The 18,796-nt window shown below is 42.3% G+C and overlaps 3 protein-coding genes across 6 annotated transcripts; all 3 read left to right on the forward strand.

The window, feature by feature from the left end:
• The first annotated feature begins 695 nt into the window (after positions 1-695).
• On the forward strand, positions 696-10,156 carry LOC124329009 (actin-binding LIM protein 1-like). Of its 4 annotated transcripts, none has more exons than XM_046787909.1 (18): positions 696-1,144; positions 3,101-3,133; positions 3,284-3,563; positions 4,341-4,522; positions 4,617-4,743; positions 4,875-4,968; positions 5,064-5,153; positions 5,218-5,367; positions 5,543-5,617; positions 5,795-5,990; positions 6,060-6,228; positions 6,302-6,515; positions 6,580-6,723; positions 6,786-6,948; positions 7,331-7,425; positions 8,067-8,139; positions 8,209-8,573; positions 8,662-10,156. In XM_046787909.1, the coding sequence occupies exons 1-18, from the start codon at positions 1,141-1,143 to the stop codon at positions 8,773-8,775; spliced, it is 2,568 nt and encodes an 855-aa protein (XP_046643865.1). In that variant the 5' UTR covers positions 696-1,140; the 3' UTR covers positions 8,776-10,156. The 4 variants fall into 4 exon arrangements, with proteins under 4 accessions (XP_046643865.1, XP_046643866.1, XP_046643863.1 ...); XM_046787907.1 differs by lacking the exons at positions 696-1,144; positions 3,101-3,133; positions 7,331-7,425 and adding exons at positions 1,987-2,083; positions 2,167-2,870; positions 7,828-7,901; XM_046787906.1 differs by lacking the exons at positions 696-1,144; positions 3,101-3,133 and adding exons at positions 1,993-2,083; positions 2,167-2,870.
• A 1,792-nt stretch (positions 10,157-11,948) lies between these two features.
• Positions 11,949-13,277, forward strand: LOC124329428 (tyrosyl-DNA phosphodiesterase 2-like). The gene is made up of 7 exons (XM_046788489.1): positions 11,949-12,032; positions 12,106-12,150; positions 12,224-12,315; positions 12,387-12,582; positions 12,660-12,736; positions 12,796-12,901; positions 12,962-13,277. The coding sequence occupies exons 1-7, from the start codon at positions 11,949-11,951 to the stop codon at positions 13,142-13,144; spliced, it is 783 nt and encodes a 260-aa protein (XP_046644445.1). The 3' UTR covers positions 13,145-13,277.
• Positions 13,278-13,291: 14 nt separating this feature from the next.
• On the forward strand, positions 13,292-16,578 carry LOC124329429 (neurogenic locus notch homolog protein 2-like). The gene is made up of 5 exons (XM_046788490.1): positions 13,292-13,319; positions 13,601-14,242; positions 14,367-14,591; positions 14,744-14,920; positions 16,165-16,578. The coding sequence occupies exons 1-5, from the start codon at positions 13,292-13,294 to the stop codon at positions 16,383-16,385; spliced, it is 1,293 nt and encodes a 430-aa protein (XP_046644446.1). The 3' UTR covers positions 16,386-16,578.
• The last annotated feature ends 2,218 nt before the right edge of the window (positions 16,579-18,796 follow it).

Consider the following 18,796-nt stretch of genomic DNA (forward strand, 5'->3'; position numbering starts at 1 on the left):
TGAACCTTATCTTTCGCGGTTGATTGAATTACCCGGTCTGCTAACGGTTGGTGAAAGAAAGAAGTTGTGGAATGATTAACGACAAAATTCTGTTATTCTCGTTTGAAAAGGGGACCGCCCTCGAGCCAGCAGCAATGAATCGATTCCTACGAAATGACTGGCGCAAGTATTCGATCATTAAGCCTCTGCGCCCGTACGCGAAGCTATGTTGTCACTTTTAAACAATTCGTCCTTGGCTAAACGACGAAAAGAACGAAAAACAATTTCCGAAACTATTTTCTTCCATTCAGAACGATTGAGATAAGAATTTTTTTTTTTTAATTTCCGTTAAAAATAATGTGTCGGTTTTTGTGCCGGGACGGGAAACAATAAAAATCCAAGGAAAACAATCGATACAGGTTGTAAATTGCGGTTACCGTGGGAACCGCCATTTCCTTTTTCTTTTTTCGTTTCCCTTTTCTTCTTTTTCACAAGGATTTCCCTCAAGCCTTTTGGGGTTGGAAGATGTTGTGTCACGAGGTGAAAAGAAAATGAGCCTGGTTTTAAAAAAAGCAATGATGAATTTTCGGTGTTTTTCTCGACGAGCTGCTGGCAGGGAGATTGACGAACTGACGCAAGCGATGGTGCCACGTTGAAACAAATGAAGAGCACAGAGCGGCGCGCTGCTCTCCCTCTCTCTTTTCGTTGCCTAGCCCCAGTGCCATTTTCCCAGTGAGAAGACGAGTTGACGATACAGACGGCCGAACCTAAAGGGCGTTCCCGGTTCAGTGCTGCTGCGTTCCCATCGTCTGTGGATCAGTTTCGGCCCCCGTTCACTTGACGTCCACTCGGCCCGATCCCCTTACACACTGCGGTCGACAAATTGCAATTAAAGCGTCGCCTTGAGGTGAAAACAACAATCTAACCACCACACACAACCGTTTCTCTATACTCTCTTGCTCCACTACCGAAAACGCCATTGGTTTTTCTCTCTCTCTCCCCCATTCTGTTTGTGTGTGTGTGTGTGTATCTGTGCAACTGTGACTAGTGAATTTTCGTCTGGTTGGTGCCAGTGTGGGAGAAAAACACTCACATCCGACCGACGATTTTATTCGCCCGTTTGCTGCTTCCTTTACTTTTCCAACAACAACAGCAACGACCATGGGTGAGTTATTTTGTGGAATGTGTTTCTTGTCTCATTTTCATGTCCATGTAATAAGGAAATGAGTCTAACCTTGGAAACGACCAATATAGCCAAAGTCAAAACGAGTCGAGAAGAAGATGGAGGACAGACTCGAAAGATATCTCTCTCTCTCGACTAGACCGCAATCCACTGTATATCTATAAACAACACTCTATACTATACTGAATGAATTAACACCACCCTTTTTTGTTCAATTCACATCGAAGGAACTCTCGCCATTCTAATTGGGCCCGACGGTAACAGCAGTTTTTTTTTGGGGGGGGGGGGGGGGGAATCTGGCGTCGTCACGGTCGTATCGTGTTCTCACCGGTTCGCTGTGTGTGTTTAGTCTCTCACCGTGACGTCACCGTACACGAACGAAGCTGAAGGAGAGAGACAACATCAAATATCGTCGTCATTTGAATAGCAAGGAGTGTCTTCTAAAGAGAAATGAACAATTCAGGCATTGGGTGACGCCAGCCCCCCTTCTATTTCTTACTCCGGGTGAAAGGCGATACATTAAATTTCATCCAGGGATTATCCAGTGAGAGAGAGGGGGAAGAAAAAGGTGTGGTGTAGTAAATAGATGGCCGTCGTCGTATAGTAAAAAAAAATGGTTCGCACAAGAGACATGAGAAAAATGCTTGTTTGGACGCCGGAGGGGGAGAGCAGCCGAAAAAGCCCGGAAGGCATTTTTACTCCGGCGCCAGGAGGAGGAAAAAATGGGGGGGGGGAGGGTGAAATGAAAGAAGAAAAAACCCTTACGACGTCGTCGTGGGTAGCGTCGCGACGTTATAAAAGGAATCGTCTTTGCACGCTCGGAAAAGTTTCTTGTCCAGTCGAGTCTTTGCGTTCGTTCGCGGACGCCGTTTGCCGGTCCCCCCCGCCACCATCAATTCGAGAGGGTCGATTCCCGATTCGGTAAAAAATAAAAACAAAAGAAGAAAATTCGACATTTGCGTGACCGGAGCTAATTTTTGATTTTACTTTTTTCTTTTTTACAGAAAGAAAAAAAATAAGAATTTCACCCTGGAATTTTGTTTTTGTCAAAGGGTTTTTTTTCTTTTTCCTGTGCGGGGGGAAAGTGTGTACTACTCGTCAAGAAAATCTATTTCTGCCCGCCACCCTCGCATAGTTGTAATAAAGTGAGACTCCAGTGCTCTGCTCTGCTCCCCGATGGATTACTTTTGAAAGGGTGGAGAGAAATTTCAGCGAGAGTCTTTGAGAGAGACAAAGATGGTGATCCTGTGGACCAATTTGGAAGGAGAGAAGGTCGAGCCGAGCCCGACGGCCCAGAGGCCAGCCTCCGAACATGGTGGACGAAGTAATAACGGCGGCCAACTCAGCTTGAAGCGTCGTGTCCAGGTGGCTTTGAAACCGTCGCTTCCGTCGCTCTTCTTGCCCCTCGTCAAACCCAACAACAACAGCAGCTCAGACAGCAGCAACAACGGTCGTGTGGTCACGTACAGTCCCGGTCCCACCACCGATAGCGTCAGTTTGCCCAGTTCGCTGGACAGTTCGCCCACGTTAGCCGATGATGATCCACTTCGTTTAGTCGTGATCCGATTGGGAGATTTATCGCCCGACTCTGGCGTTGTCATCCAATTCGAACCGACTCCCTCGCCATCCGTCGCGTTCGATCCTGTCAGGCCGACGACGTTACCGGCCCAGCGAGCTCAACCACCCAAAACATTACCCATCATTTATGGTACTACTAGAAAAAAAAAGAGACCCAATCAAGTCCCGCTTCTTTTCTGCCGTTATTAGACAATGATGCCTTCAAATGGCCAGGGCTGTTTTTTCTTTCCTTTCACTCAACCGAAACTCGGCAGTTGTTTGTTATTGTCTTTTATTACTTTTTTTTGCACCATCTGGTTCTTGTGATGAGACCTCTTTCTATACATGTCTCTTTCTTTTTCTTCTATTGGGATTTATTAGCTTGCGAGGAGAAGCTGGTCACCATCGAAATGGGTAACTGTCGATTCTCCTGTGCTCGAAAAATTTGTTGATTTGTTGATTTGAGACGGAATTTGTCGTTTCACCCCAGTTGCCGATTTCGCCTTTGCATTTTCTAATTAATTCTTTATGTGACGCTTTTATATTTTTTATTCAAATTTCCAGGGAAGACGCAGTGTCAGAGTTGCAAGAAGAAATGCTCGGGTGAGGTGCTGCGCGTCCAGGACAAGTACTTCCACATCGCGTGCTTCAAATGTCGCGTCTGTCAGACGTCGCTGGCCCAGGGTGGATTCTTCTGCAAGGACGGCGAGTATTATTGCACGCGGGACTATCAGGATCGCTTCGGCACCAAGTGCTCCCATTGCGGACGATTCGTCGAAGGGGAAGTGGTCACCGCTCTGGGGAAGACGTACCACAGCAGCTGCTTCACTTGCGCCCGTTGCAGGTCATTGCCGTTTTTCTTAGCTTCTTTCCATTCGTTACCCAACCAAAAATTTCTTTTTTGGAAACCCACAAAAGCAACTTCGGTTGAATGCCATCGGGGTCTTTGACTGGACGCAACACACTTTTTTATATATCGATTTGGATATTATTTCGTTATTGTTGACGCTGCCTCAGCTGCGGTTTTCTACTTACTTTATTTTTGAGGGAAGCAGTTAAAAGGAAGTGGTCAACTGTGCCGAATTGTCTTTCGGCGGACTTCCTCCTGCCAGAAAAATCGCCAACTGCTTCTTCTTTTTTGTTTTTAAAACTATCTTTACGTGTCGTAGTAAAAATAATATGCAATCGGTGAAATCGATCGACTGGAAAAGATTTCACGCGGGTTGTTTTTTGTTTGTGACGTTTTATGGCTTCCCCTAGTTTTTTTTTTTTCATTCTTTCAAGTTTTTTTTTTTTAAAGGGGGAGGGGAGGAATATGGACCGAATCGATTCACGCGGGGGCCCTGGAAAATGGGATGAAAACCTAGATAAATAAGATTTGTTTGTTCTGAATTTTTCAATAGAATATCAAAAGGCTATGGAAGCTATTATGTGCGATGAAAATTCAAGTGGGTCGCTGCTGGTTCTCCTGATAACAAGGACGAAAGAGGCAGAGAAAGAATTCTGTTTTTGATTTGAAAGCTTTTTTTGAAATGTCAATAATCTCAAGAGTTTTTGAATGAATCATCTTTGAACTAACGCCATCTTGATTCTTTGATTTTCCTGGTGTTGTCTTACACAGGCAACCGTTCCCGTCCGGGGAACGAGTGACCTTTACAGGCAAAGAAGTGCTGTGTCCGAAATGTGTCCAGATTCCCGTCATGACGGCCACACCATCGCCGCCAATGAAACCCGCCCGATCCAGCCCGACGCCCAGTTCGCCAGCTTCGAATGGTGGCGCCAACACGCCATCATCAACCACGCGTAAGTTTATTAAAAAATAAGAAAAAGGCTGGACGCGAAAAAATACGATTAATTATAAATGGTTCCGCTGGATGTCAAAATTTTCTTTTTCTAGAATGCACCGGCTGCTCCAAGGAAATCGTTGAAGGCCAGGCCCTGATTGCGCTCGACTCGCAGTGGCACGTCTGGTGTTTCAAGTGTGTTACTTGCAACACCCTCTTGCACGGAGAGTACATGGGAAAGTATGTGTGGTGGCCATTTATCATCATCACAACCGCCACTTTTTCTGGCCCCCTTATTGTCTAATAAGACGAGTGATTTCTCTCTGACGGCCCTTTTGTAACAAACGTGTTTTTTGTTTGATATCACCCAGGGATGGACTCCCGTACTGCGAGAAAGATTATCAGCGTCAGTTTGGCGTCAAATGCGACCACTGCGAGCGCTTTATCGCCGGCAAAGTCCTTCAGGTAACATCTCAATTTTTTTAGTCACGCGTCTTGAGATAACCATCACAGTCGGAAGAGGCCTTTCACATCAACTGACATGTTTTGAAAAAATGTAGGCCGGAGATAACCATCACTTTCATCCGACCTGTGCCCGTTGTTCGAAATGCGGCGATCCTTTCGGCGATGGGGAGGAAATGTTTCTCCAGGTACATTTCGAATGAAATTATTGGATTCAGACGGGAAATGAACGAAATTTTTTTTTTTTTACAGGGATCGGCCATTTGGCATCCGAGATGTGGGCCAGGCCCTGGCCAAAACACCAACGGAAACATCACACTGTATTTGAACGGAGCTAATCAAAGCCAAGGACATGACGATAAAGACGACCGTTTCAGTTCCACGGCCGGAAGCGAATTTCAAGTACATTTCACATCCCATCCCATACACAAAAAAACAATTAACGCTTATTTTATTTTAATTTTTTTTAAACATTTTAAAAAACAATATCCCGGCATTTGTGAACATGACGATTTTTTTCGGTTATGTTTTGTTTGCAATTTTTTTTTTTCATTATTATTTCATTTTTTTCTTTTAGTTTTCCATGAGATCCAGGACCCCTAGTGTCAATGGTTCCGTTTGTCCCAGTCCCTATGGTAGCATGCATAAAAAGGTTAAATTTCCCTACTCAGTTCCTCTCTCTCTCTCTCTCTCTTAGTCTTTTTCTTTTGATTATAACCACAAGACAAAAAAACAATTATGGCCGTTTTCCTAGCACGAACAACATGATTAATTTAAACTAATTACCATTTTTCCCTTCAATTTCTTTTGGCGTAATTGTGTTTTTTAGCTCTCTTCAGCCCGAACATTAAGTCCTGGACTGATCCTGCGCGATTACGGCAAGAGGAGTCCAGCACCACCTGAAGACATCACTCGCTTGTACACTTACAGTTACTTGACGGAAGAGCCTACCATGGGCTACTTGCGGAAACCAATCGATCCTTACGACCGGCCACCGAAATCGCCACATTTCCACCGGCCTCAAAGTAAAGTTTTCTTGACATTTCTTGTCTCCCACCTTTTAATTATTGATTTTTTTCCTGGGTGATTTCTAGTTGGCGGTCTGAGCAATAAGAGAAGCAGTCTGCCGTACAGGTTGAACCACAATAAACCGGGCATGAAGGCGCTACTGGACCAAATGGAAAGGGAGACTCCCCGACCGAAATCTCCTCACATGAATAACGAAGAACCCATCGAGTTGGCTCACTTCCCCAACGCTGACCGGTGAGTTTGAATTTCGATTTGATTTACCTGGCTCAAAACTTTTGAGATCTCATTTGTGCATGTCACATCACAGGCCAAGACCGGGTGACCCACCACGTATTGAGCGTGACGACTTTCCGGCCCCGCCTTATCCATACACGGATCCGGAGCGTCGTCGTCGCTGGTCTGAATCCTCGAAAAGGATTTCGGTTTCCGATGTCAACGACTATGACGACCGCAAATACGAACGCAGAGACGTCGTCGACGGGGAAAATGATGAACACACGCCCGACGATCCCAAGATCAAAGTATGACAATGATCAGTTCATTTTCATTTCATCAGTTTCAATTAAACCATTTGATTCGTATTAGAAAAGCGAAGCGGAATTGTCCAAAATCGCCACGGGGATCGGCAAAGTCTTTTTGCACAACCTGAAGGAACGTGAGAAATTCAGACAGTGGAAAATGAGCCATTTGGATCCACGCAACGCTTCACGAACTCCTTCCGCAAACAAGGTAAAATAAATTTTCTTTCAATTTCAATTTCGGTTCGATTTGATTTGAAATTATTTTAACAGGAGCCGCCGTTGCGTTTGCGCTACGAGAGTCCAATCAACGCATCGCCTTCACGTTTCAAGGATCACCCGCGACCTTTCGATTACGAGGAACCCGAGCTGGACAGGCAATCCACCCATCGCTCGTCTCTCGGTCGATCCATCGGCACTCTGCCTACCTACAACGGTATTTATTCCCCCTTAGTCAATCGAAATAAAGTCACAAAACTTTTTGATTTTGTTTTTCGTAACTTTGGAATGATGTCCTTTGATTCTATCCGTGTCCCACCTTGTCCGCTTCTTTTATTTTTATTTGCTTGTTGTGTGACTGTCCGGCAATTCCTCTTGTTGGCCGTTCAAGGCGGATTTGAATTGCTTTAAAATACGCCCTTTTTCTTCCAGTCTTTTGTGATGTTCGTCAAGTGTGTGTGTGTGTGTGTGGAGTGGTGGCTGTGTTTGTTTTAGTTGTTTGTTTCCATTTTGATTTATTTTTTATTTTCATTTTTGTTCCATTTGCCATGGCAAACATTTTTTTTTTTATTTCTTTTTAAACCAACAAAACGAAATAGTCGTGTCATCATCCCGCAGCCCACCCCGGCCTGGCTACACATTGAAGTCGTCAACATTGCCCGTCAACGGTCGTCAAAATGGCGGAGATTATTTGGTAAATTCAAATTTCTCTTACTCTTTTCTATTTGATTACGGGACGTTTTCAGAAGCCAGTTTGGCCAGCCATTGTATCCGAGGTATTGTGAAACGTTTTATATGCCCGCTTGTTTTACATTGCTGTTTGCTTTGCCAACTTTTCTTTCTCCCTTTTCAATTTTTGAATTTCCCGCTCAACGTTTTCCTTTTTATTTCTGCGCAGCATGTGATGTCTACCTATTTATTTCTAGTGGTTTTAGGACGGCGTACTATTGAAAAGAAAAGATGTCTTAGACTAATATTCTCAACTCTTTTCTCTTGTCTGACTAAATTCTTCTGACTTTCCTATTTGCTTTTGATTCCCTTTTATAAAACCTTTCTCTGTGGCTTGTGTGTCCCTCTTCACGGATGGACAATTTAGTGGTGAGCGCATTACGCTACGTTCCAAAACCCGGATACGGATTCGCTCCCACAACTCGCTCCCACACATTCACGGTAGGTGTGAAAAATCGATTCACAATTTTTCAATCGGGTTTGGTCGTCCAATAATAATAAGGAATGAACCTTATTGTTACCCTGAAGCGTAACTTCCACAAATCAGTTTATTCAATCACTCATTCATTCATTCATTCATTCATCCATCTGTATTGGAACGTGAAGGGAGATTACGCGTTGGGAGGAGGACTTGCTGAACAGTCACAACACACGGATTTCGGATCAAACAAATCCGACAGTAAGTCAAACTAAAGTTATGAACTAATAATTTCACTATTTTAATTTTGTCTTGTGTGGAAAATTGCAGTTTCAGCCGTTTCGTTGACGGAATCTGACCGCCGAGCCTTAGCACCTGACCTGCGGAGTAGCAACACGTACAGCAGCCATTTAGGTGGCGGTGGAGTCTCTTCCAACACGCCGCGTCCGCACTCGCAACAGGGCTTCCGGCCCATGTTGATGCCCGTCACGACCACTAGCAGTCACGCTCTTCCGCCTCAATCGGCTCCCTTCCGCGCCCACACTCATCTGCGGCGCTCGCTGCCCAACATGTCGGCCGCCGCTTTAGCCGCCCAGCAAGCCCTATCCAACGAGCCACCGAAAATCTATCCAGCTCATTTGCTCTTCACAACCAACTACAGACTTCCGGTCGACGTCGACCGCTGTCAGTTGGAGGTAATACATCCGCATTCTTCTTCCACATCTTTCGCGTCTGCCTCCGCTCATTAAGTTCCCAACATCTTTTTCTCATTTCCTTTGACAGCGTCACTTGTCGGACACGGAATTTGAAGCCATTTTCCAGATGACGCGCTCCGACTTCTACCGCATCCCGCCCTGGAAGCGCAATGAAATCAAGAAACGCTTCCGGCTGTTCTAGGACAAAAACTAATTTACGCGGGATTGCCCCAGCAGCTGAAGAATTCTTCAGCTACAGACAACATCAACAACAACACCACAAAGGATTCGACGGAATTTGTTATATTTTGTTTCCCTTTTTTTCTTGTTTAACGGGGTGGGGTGGGGTGGGAGGGAATGACAGTTGGATACTCTATTGAGTAGAAACTTTGCAGCTTTGTTTGCGCTTTCGTCTAAAAAGTAGGCGAACGAAAGATATTTTCATTGGCATTATTATTATTAACGTACCCGAAGCTATTAGAGCTTCAATCAAAACAATCGGGGATAGGCAGACTCTTTGAAACTATATGTAAAAAAAAAGCAAAAAAAGTGAAACTCTAAACCAGTTTCTCGTCTATTTTGAAGAAGAAAAAGAAAAGAGTTGCGTAGAACCCGATGATATTGAACACACCCAGTCGGAACTGGTTTCAACCAGTTTAGTACATAATGAATAACGATCAAGTGGAACGACTTGTCTGCGATTGCATACGGACAGCCTTGAGAATGATTTTTTTTTTAATTATTATTATTCGTCCGATTTAAAGTGAAGAAAACAAAAATCATTGGCAATTATTTCCTATTGGGCACGTAAATTTGGGCGGGATTTAAAATAAAAACCGTAAAATGGCACTTGATTTTTCGAGAGGGTGGGATATACTAGAGCAGCATCCGTTTCTCTAAAAAAATATAAGTAGATTGAATTATATTTTGCTATAGAGCTATCAAATTATTGTTTCTTTTCTTTCTTTCTTCTTCTCCCTCTGAACGGAATAATCCTCGACAAAAAGTTTTTTCCCCCCCCCACAATATTATTTGCTGAAATACCTGGGTCACATGTATCACACGAGGTAGCTTTGAATTTCCGATTGGGTTTTGGTATTTCAAGAGCAATCAAGTTGTTTCCAAATCTCTACTTTCTTCTTGTAAACAATCTTTTTCAAGTGGGCAGCTTTATAAACATCACAAGAAACTAACAGGCAGCAGGTGCTCCCAAATATGAAGTGAAAAAAAAAAGATTTATTAAAAAAAAATACCATTCAATCGCAGAATGGACGAGAGATGTGTCTGGTTTTCTTCTATTTCGAGGGACGTCACTCTTTTTTCGTATTTAAAAAAATTGCCCTTAACGTCTACTAAAAAATAGCATTTTTGGCATTTCACTTTCCTCCATCTAATGTTCTTCATCTCTATAATAACACACCAAACTGTTGTGACTTACTTTTGGATTCTCCCTTGTCTGTGTCCTAGTCGCTTCTGGATTGCAAAAAAAAAAGATTCATTTATTTAAAGCAACAAAAAAAAAAGGTAATTTTACTCTCTACCGAAACCCAAACACTTTTTTGAAATACATGTAATCGACTTCAGCAGTTATCTCTATTTATTTCTTATCATATCATAGATAAGTGTTAGACATATTTGAATTTTGATCACTGAGATTGAATTGGGGGGGGGGGGGGGGTATTTCCAACTGTTTATCAATTGTGGCTTTTCGACATCAACAATATGGACATTTACATAAAAAAGATAAGATTTCTTGGCATGAAATCTTGGCATCTATCTCGGCATGACGGCATCTATTTTTAATAAAAGTCTTATCAAAACAGTTACCCGCATTAAAAATATTAATTTTCTCATAACAGATCAACAATCGATTCCCAGTGACTAGTAACCATTAAGATAAAACCGCTCCTCTTAAACATAATTAAATAAAATAGAAATTTCAGCTCTAATAATATGTCCTTGTAGTGAGTTGGGGAATGCCTTAGTAATGTAGTGACTCGGGGCATGGTAGACGTAGTTCTTCAGAGCCCCGGTGTAGTAGGCTTAGTAGTAGGTCGGACAAGCGTATGTAGTGATAAGGTGGAAGCCTCAGTCTAGTAGCTGGGGGCAGCGTAAGTTGTAGTGTAAAACTAACAGGGCATGGGTGGTGCAGTAAACAGCAGGAGCATCTTAGTAGTTTGCAGCAGAGTAATACATAGATTCCGCGGTGTAGTAGACTGGGGCGGCAAACGTGGTTGTGTGATATAGGTGTGTGATGTGTGATATAAAAAAAATTTAAGAAATACTTAAATTTTTGCAGCAGGAAGTAGAGAGCATGCCATTGTTTTGACAAAGACAGATGCCAAGGGTGGTCAACATCCATTGGCTACTCCTCGTTACGGCGAAAGTTCCCCCCAAGGAAGTAAAGGAAAAGGGCAGAAACTTAAGGCGGAGACTCATCAAAGTGGTCAACGAGTTCGTTATTTTGCTGATGACGACAAATATTCTCTCAGTGAAATGGTAAATTGTTAATATTCAAGTGCTTATCACAATAATCCCTTTTACGATTAACTTATTTTATTTGCAGTAAACACGAGAAAAACAGGACATAGCTGAGGATCAGGACTGGATCCTGGACAAGAAATATATATTTTTTTAACTAAAAATAATGCAATTGAGTTTTTCTCTTATCTTCCAATGAAAGAATATCTAAAAAATTGACACTGATTAGAAGAAAAACGTTCACTATATCTATTTCCTCCTCATTTACATTTGTTCTATTATTAGTGCTAAAACTAGATGTCACATGTCACAAATATTATGTCAGTTTAAATTATAACAATTATCAATGGATCGGTGGGTGAATCAGATAACGGATCAGATTAGAATCCAAAGCACCCGATGGTTCCGAGTTCGAATCTTAAGTATGTGAAAAAAGGTGCAGCCCTTTCTGCCAGGTGGCGCTGGTGAGGCAGATACCGACATGAAAACAATATCATGCTTCGGTAGTTGAGACGGATAAGAGATTATTGCTAGTCCTTAGTTCGACTCTAGTTCGACAGAGATGGCGAAGCACCGACCATTGTACGTAATTTTTTTAAAAATAACAATTGTTCTAGCAAAAAGATTATGTTTTCATCCAGCGTGGATGAAGCTTATCTACTACAGCAATTTCTTCATTTTATAGTCATCAGTCAAGGTTTTTCTACAGGTGATAACTCTGCAGAAAAAGAAATTTTAACTTTTATTAACCAATTGCATTAAAACTAGATTAATGAATTTCTTCGCATGATTTCCAAGTGAAAATGAGCAGTATATTTGAAAATTACCATTTCAATCGATGGAACATTTTGATGTGACAATGAATGTGACTTTTTGATTCTTCTTAGATCCACTATGAATGAAGATGGTTATGCCCCTAGTGCTAAAGAGGCTACTGATTTAGTAACCAAGTTTGCAGAAATTACAGGCACAGATACAGTAAAGACATGGGCCAACATATTTTTATAAATTTGAATTTCACTAATTCAAAGTTATGCTTTTCTTAAATTAGGCATGTGCACAGTTCTACTTACAGGACAGGGACTGGGATTTACAAGTAAGTTTAATTGGTCATTTAATTTATCTAAAAAATAATGTACCTTATTCATTATTGATTCATTTATGTGCAGAGATCACTGGATGCTTATTTTGGAGCAAAAAAATCTGGAGGAATTTCTGTTCTTACAGATGGAGATGAACCACAGATTATTTTGAATATAAAGTTAACACACTAAATAAGATTTTAAAAAAATTTAAGAAATACTTAATCTCCCCATTTCATTGTGGATACAGTAAAGATGTTGCTAGTCAATTAGCTAAATCTGAAGACGTCGCAAAATTGCTCGATACAGCCACAACAAAACCACCTTCCGAATTCCGTATGATTTCATGGAACATCGACGGGCTTGATGACCGTAATTTGAAAATGAGAACAAAGTCTGTGGTAAAGATTATACAGACTCACAACCCTGACGTTGTGTTTCTTCAGGTGAATAGTCGTACTTGTTAAGCTTAAACGTTTTAAGCAAATAATTAACGGACGACGGATTTCAAATTAAATTATAGGAAGTTATACCGAAAACATTGGATTATTTGGAAAATAATCTTCCACAGTTCAAATTTATTCCAGGGAATGTAGATGGGTAACTATCTATAATGCACACTTAAAAAAAATGGGCTTTCTGTAATTTTGTTGTTATAGATACTTCACTGTTACGATGTTGAATATGTTCACGATACACTATGATTCCCACGAAATCATTGATTTCCCTGCAACGACCATGGGTCGTAATCTTCTTAAAGTGGAGGTGAGCTTGAATTAATGCCCAATTAAAAGATAAATTACTTATGTCCTTTATCGTTTAAAGGCGCATATGGGCCCCCTGAAGCTAAAACTTCTTAATACTCACATGGAGAGTACAGGGGAGCACGCTGATGAGCGAATAAATCAACTGGACATCAGTTTTCACGAACTGAGTAGAACCGACAAGTCTGTGAACGTAATCATGGGAGGCGATTTGTATGGCACGTTTTTTATGGCACGTTTTTAGTGCCATATTTAGCACCTCAACCCAGCAACTCAATCTCAACCTCAACCCAGCACCTAGCTATTTTCCAGCGCTATTTTCTGACAGGTGGCTGCCAGTCAGCTGAATGGGCCCGGTTGTACAATTAAATAATTAATTAAAAAAGGTAAAATGTACGAAAGAATAGTTGTAATTAATTGTAGATGATTTATTTTAAAATTTAATGTGGCAAATGCGAAATGCCATTGATTTAAAAAAGATAGTCGCAAAAGAATATCTGGCAATGTTGCTATGCAGACGACTGTAGCAGACAAGGGATAGAAAAAAGTGTCTATTTCGCTGCTTCAAACGGCGCACCATACTTTTCAGCTGGCCACGGTCAAACTCGATTTGATTTGCCCTCTACCGTTTTACGTCGTCAACGCATCCACCAACAACTGCCGTAACGTTCCACCACACATCAGTTTCTAAAAAAATAAGCCGATCGACTAACTTTCTCTCTCTCATCTTTGATCGATGCAGAAAAATGTCCACCAAACACTTTCCAGCAGAAAGGCGTCTGTCAGTTGTGTCCAGAGCGAACCTATCAAGATCGAGCTGGACAGACGGAATGCCGGCCATGTCCGAATCGCCCGTCTGTAACCGTCAAGTCATCTGAGCATTACAACTCTCGGTGTCACCCCAGTCGGCCTGATCATGCATCCATCGTGGCCCTGAAAAAGCTGCCAAACCGCAAGTCATCGTCCAGCACCATCCAGACTCGGCAACTTTCTTCTTCTGCTTCCGGGAAACTGGGCAAAATTGCAGCCGCTCACACTCAAACGAGCCCCAATCACAATGATAAATTCACCAGCAGCAGCAAGTACAAAAATCGGAGACATCACCAGCATCCGGTTTCACATCAGCAGCCGTACCAGCTGGCAACCGGACGCTTGGCCGTTTCCCGAAATTCTTTCACGTCGCCAGCAATCAACGACACGGCGGGCATCGTCGACGACGACGAAGATCCGTGTTCTCCTAATCGTTGTCTGGCCGGAGGCACTTGTTTCCGGTCGACGCGCTACGCCGATAATAACCGGATCGTCAGCAGTTTCAAATGTTCGTGCCGAGTCGGAACCAAAGTTACTTGGTCATTATTATTCCGCAGCATTGAAGTCGATCATGGATATAACCTGTTGACAATCGTCGTCGTGACGATTAGAGAGATGAAAGAAATAACTTTTTCCCATTGCATGATTTGAAAAAGGTATTCACTGCGAGACGCCGTACTGTCCCACTTTGTATTGTCTCAACGGTGGAACGTGTCACGTCAACCGACAAGTCAAAGGCAATCTAGGACGTGACTTGTTGAAGTACATGCCCGCTAGGCTTCACCCCGCGGCTTCGCGAGCATCGGCGCCAATCGAACAACAGCAATCACGTCAAGATCCGTCACAATCGTCATCACAGTCTCCACCACCAACCAAACGGTGAGTAGGCTATATTAATTCATTGTTTGCGACTGCATTCAAACTGTTTTGTCGGATTGATTCTGTGTGTGTGCGTGTTGTGAACCGCGTCCGTTCGAGTCTATGCGACGATTATATGTGTATTATACAGCAGCAGCTTTCATCACTCCGGTGGTACGTTTCCAGGGCGACGTGACCCGGGCCAACAAAACAATCGGCGCCAGCAGAGGAGCTGCGGGACTAATGTGCACTTACTGCGCTTCCAATCCGTGCAAAAACGGCGGCCGCTGCGTCGACAACTCTCACGCGGCTCCCGGATACTTCACCTGCTTCTGTCCGCCCAATTTCCAAGGTCTCGGTTTTATTGCGTTTAGAAAATAACTCTTCTTATCTTATTATCTATATCTGGTCGATTTACAAAGCGGAAAAAGGAAAAAACAAAAAATCGTGAGAGGATGAACAATAAAAAGTGTGAAAAAAAAATTCGTCGAGTTGAAACTGTTCGGTAGGCAACTGTGCGCTGTGCCGGGAGGGGGTTCGACATCCACAATCAACGGGATTTTCTTGTGCTGAGGAAAATGTCCATTCATTGGTCATTTCCGATTATTCTTTTTCTCTCACAAGTCACAACAATACATAACAGCGGTTAATAGGTAGTCAAGTAAAGGAACATAAATGTTAACGGTTCGATATTGAAGAAATTTTGAACTCCATCCTGTAAAATGTCGATAAAGTAGTGTTTTAATTCGATTTAAGAACAAATGATTTGACGATCTGAACATTGAAATAGTTTGCCCCCCCTCGTCGAGCAATGAAAATAAGGACATAATATAGATTTCCTAGGAATTATTAAGTAAAAACTGAAATATTAATTCGCCAGACGGTAAGAGAAATAGCTGCTACCTGCATTATAACGTTCTCCGGTGGGAATGTCAAAAATAAAGAGCGTGCGTGAATTATTTAACGTCTTTATTTCCCTCGGAAGGTTAGTTCCTTTAATAACTAGGGGGGCTGGGATAGTAAAAGGCACTTATCGTTAATCAAGGCGGCAAACAGTAGCTTCTGCTGTATACAATGGTATATATGTAATACGTAATAGTTAGGTGGAAGAGCCGAGTTGCTGGTGAAACACATATTTATATTCTTTCCGCGAGGCGCTGATTGCGTGTGGGAAAACTTGGTGAAAAAGTGTTTCACAGCGCCGCCAATGAGCGGCGGCGCAAGTTTTGGGTGTGTGCGAAAGACACAAGCGCCGATTGCATAAATCAAATTGACTTTGGCTAATGTCTGATATGCGGTCTGTTGCCGCGGTTCGATGCGCAATTTCGTGACGAGGGGTTTTCTCAATTTTTTAACGGCGAATTAAGTGCGGTCGTTTCGTTCAATGTCCACAGAAACCGCATAAGAAAAAAACAAGAATTAATGAGCCACCAGGTACGTGAAATGAAACATCTGACATCCTTTCTGTTCGGCCCTTTCTTTCTTTTATTTTAAATATAGGGCAAATTTAATTATTTTTCGAAAACAACTTTTTAATTATCGGTAGATTTATGAATTGTGGGTTTTTTATATTTCGTTGTTTGTTTGTTTCGACAGGAAAATTGTGCGATTTCACACCTTGTCCGACCTCGGTCGCTAGGACGTCGTGTCCCATGTCTTTTCATTATCCGTTAACGTCGGCGGGCCGTAGCCGGAAAAGGCATTCCTGTTGGATCCAGACATCAACTGGACGCCGCCAGTGTTACTGGCCGCCACATCCGCCATCGCCAGCGTCGAAATCATCATCCCCTGCTGCACCTCTCTACGAAATAGCCTAGAAGGCGTGCGCATATTTGGTTTTTCCCGGGCTATTAAAATAACAATTTCTATTTGATGTTAATTCGCTTCAGCAGTATAACAATTCCCTCTTATAATATATGAAAGCACTAATTCTTAGACATGTTGGACTCTTGCTGGGCATCACGGATGATGTAAACAAGTAAAAAAAAATGGATATTGTAGTCGACACTCACGCACCATGTTGCGCTTATTTCTTGGCTCTTTGCGTCACGCTACAAGCGGCTGCGTGTCTGCTGGCGTGAAAGAAAAAAGATATACGTCTTTTCGTTGTGAAATGTCCGTATTTCCTTTCCGTATATTTCTAGAAAATGACGAGAGCCACTCAGACACGACACACCACCCAACGACAATAACCGCACCGATGGAACGCCCCTCTTCTTCACTTTATGTATGCTGCCATTTCAACAGTTGTGTCTGTTGCGTGAGTTATGTTTGCTGTAAAAGCTCGTAATGCAATTGTTGTCCCTCTCAACCAAAACGTCGTCTCCTTATTATTATGCCGACCCCCACAAAAAATGGCATCGTTTTAATAACTATAAAAGAAGCTTTTCGTGTGTTACATTCGTTTGTTTCACCGTTGTTTATTCTCGTCGATTGTCTCGCGGTTATTTTTGGGCAGAAAAGTTCAGTCGACAAACATCTACTATCATCTCATCAAAATTCAGAAAACGCTGTAAAAACCCCAACGTTTGAGGCCAATGTTTTGGGTTCAGTCGGTCAAAACAGCAAATTAACAAAAAAAAAAGGACAAATTCGGACGAAAAATGGCCAATATTCTAAAAATACATTGAACTGATGATTATAAATAGCGGCAAGCACAACTCGTCGACAGGCGATAATATTATTTTTTCTGACTTTAGGGAAGAGAATGTGTCAAAAGTGAGATGACCGATTGTTTGTCTCGCGGCAAAGAGAGTTGCTCAGCATCTCGTGACCCGCTCACGGACAGATTGTCTCCCTGGTAGACGGATCGTCTAACGGTAATTGTGAATGAAATTATTCACCAAGTTATACAGAAACGCACGACACAGTCGAAATTATTTTTCAGATGTGCTCTACATCCATGTAATAAACGGCCTTAAAAAAACGCTGGTAACATAAAATGAGGCTCAATAAAAAAGAAGAAATCAAAGCGGATCGAGGTTAGGTCATCGAAAGCCAATAGAAAACGTTGCTAACCGTGAAGAGAGCCCATATCAGCATCATCATTTGTGGCAAGAAGACGAAACAAATTGGGGGTTGATTTATGATTCCTCCTGCTTAGGGTCGACGCGGCGTCCTCAATCTACATGTGAACGAGGCTATCAATGAATTATTAAAACAGGATGGAATTTGTACATAAATTGGGAAAAAGGAGATTTCAGTTAAATGTGACAGATTGCGTGAGTTGATACAGCTTGATGTATCAGGGAAAAGTTAGAGAGAAAACATGTGTTCGCTGTGACAAACAAGGAAGGAGAGAAAGGTGGAAATCAAGTGACGAGATTAGAATTGAGAAAAACCAACAAACTGAAAAATTTCTATTCGGCACCGTGACGGCCATTTGTGCTCCGTAATAAAAATGTTGCATAGTCACATAAGCTAAATACATGATTTGAATAAGCCTCCCACCAAAAGAAGAATTAGTAAATCTATAAAGAATCGCTGAGCTGTGTACAGAACATACACAATCGTGCGTGGAAGATTGTCTATTCCACCCCGCCCGCAAACAGTCGAGTTCTGTTCGGCTACCACCGGTAACACTCCGGGATGTTTTAAAGGTGGTGACGTTGGGAGGGAGGCGTTTATTTTTCTAAAAAAAAAAAAAAAAGGTGGCCACTTGCTTTGACATCAACGCAATTCTAAAGAGAGAAGAAAAGAACTTAAACCGTTACGAAGGGTGAAAAAAAAAGGTGTCGAAGCGGAGCGGCGATTAGATGACGAACCCGAGACCGTGACAGGACTGAAGTTATTCCCCTGTTGTTGGCGTTAGTGTTCATTCAATCGAATCACCGTTTTCTGCCATAATCCCCCTCCCGTAACAGAACACGCTTTATGGTGCCAACCCACGAGACCCTGCTTGGATAGAATTCGTTGGCCAGAGGCGGTAAACCACTTCATTCCACTGGAAAAAAGTGAATTTCAAAATGGTCACTACAGGGCAGAAACGTATTCGAAAACAGGTTCGAATGACCATTGCATAATCGGCGAGGTTACCGTGTTATTTAGCCCCGATAGTGAGTAAACATACAGTACCGGAATTTTTTTTTAAATCCCTACGAAGCAGTATAAAAGTTGGCTATCGGTCATTTTTTAAGTGCGGTATTATTTTTTAAATAAGCTGTGGTTTAACCAATAAGTTGTGAATAAGTAAACAAGGTTTACCGCATCAGGATAGGAAGAACTATAC

This window comes from Daphnia pulicaria, chromosome 3 (genome assembly GCF_021234035.1).
Source record: "Daphnia pulicaria isolate SC F1-1A chromosome 3, SC_F0-13Bv2, whole genome shotgun sequence".
Lineage (NCBI taxonomy): Eukaryota > Metazoa > Arthropoda > Branchiopoda > Diplostraca > Daphniidae > Daphnia > Daphnia pulicaria.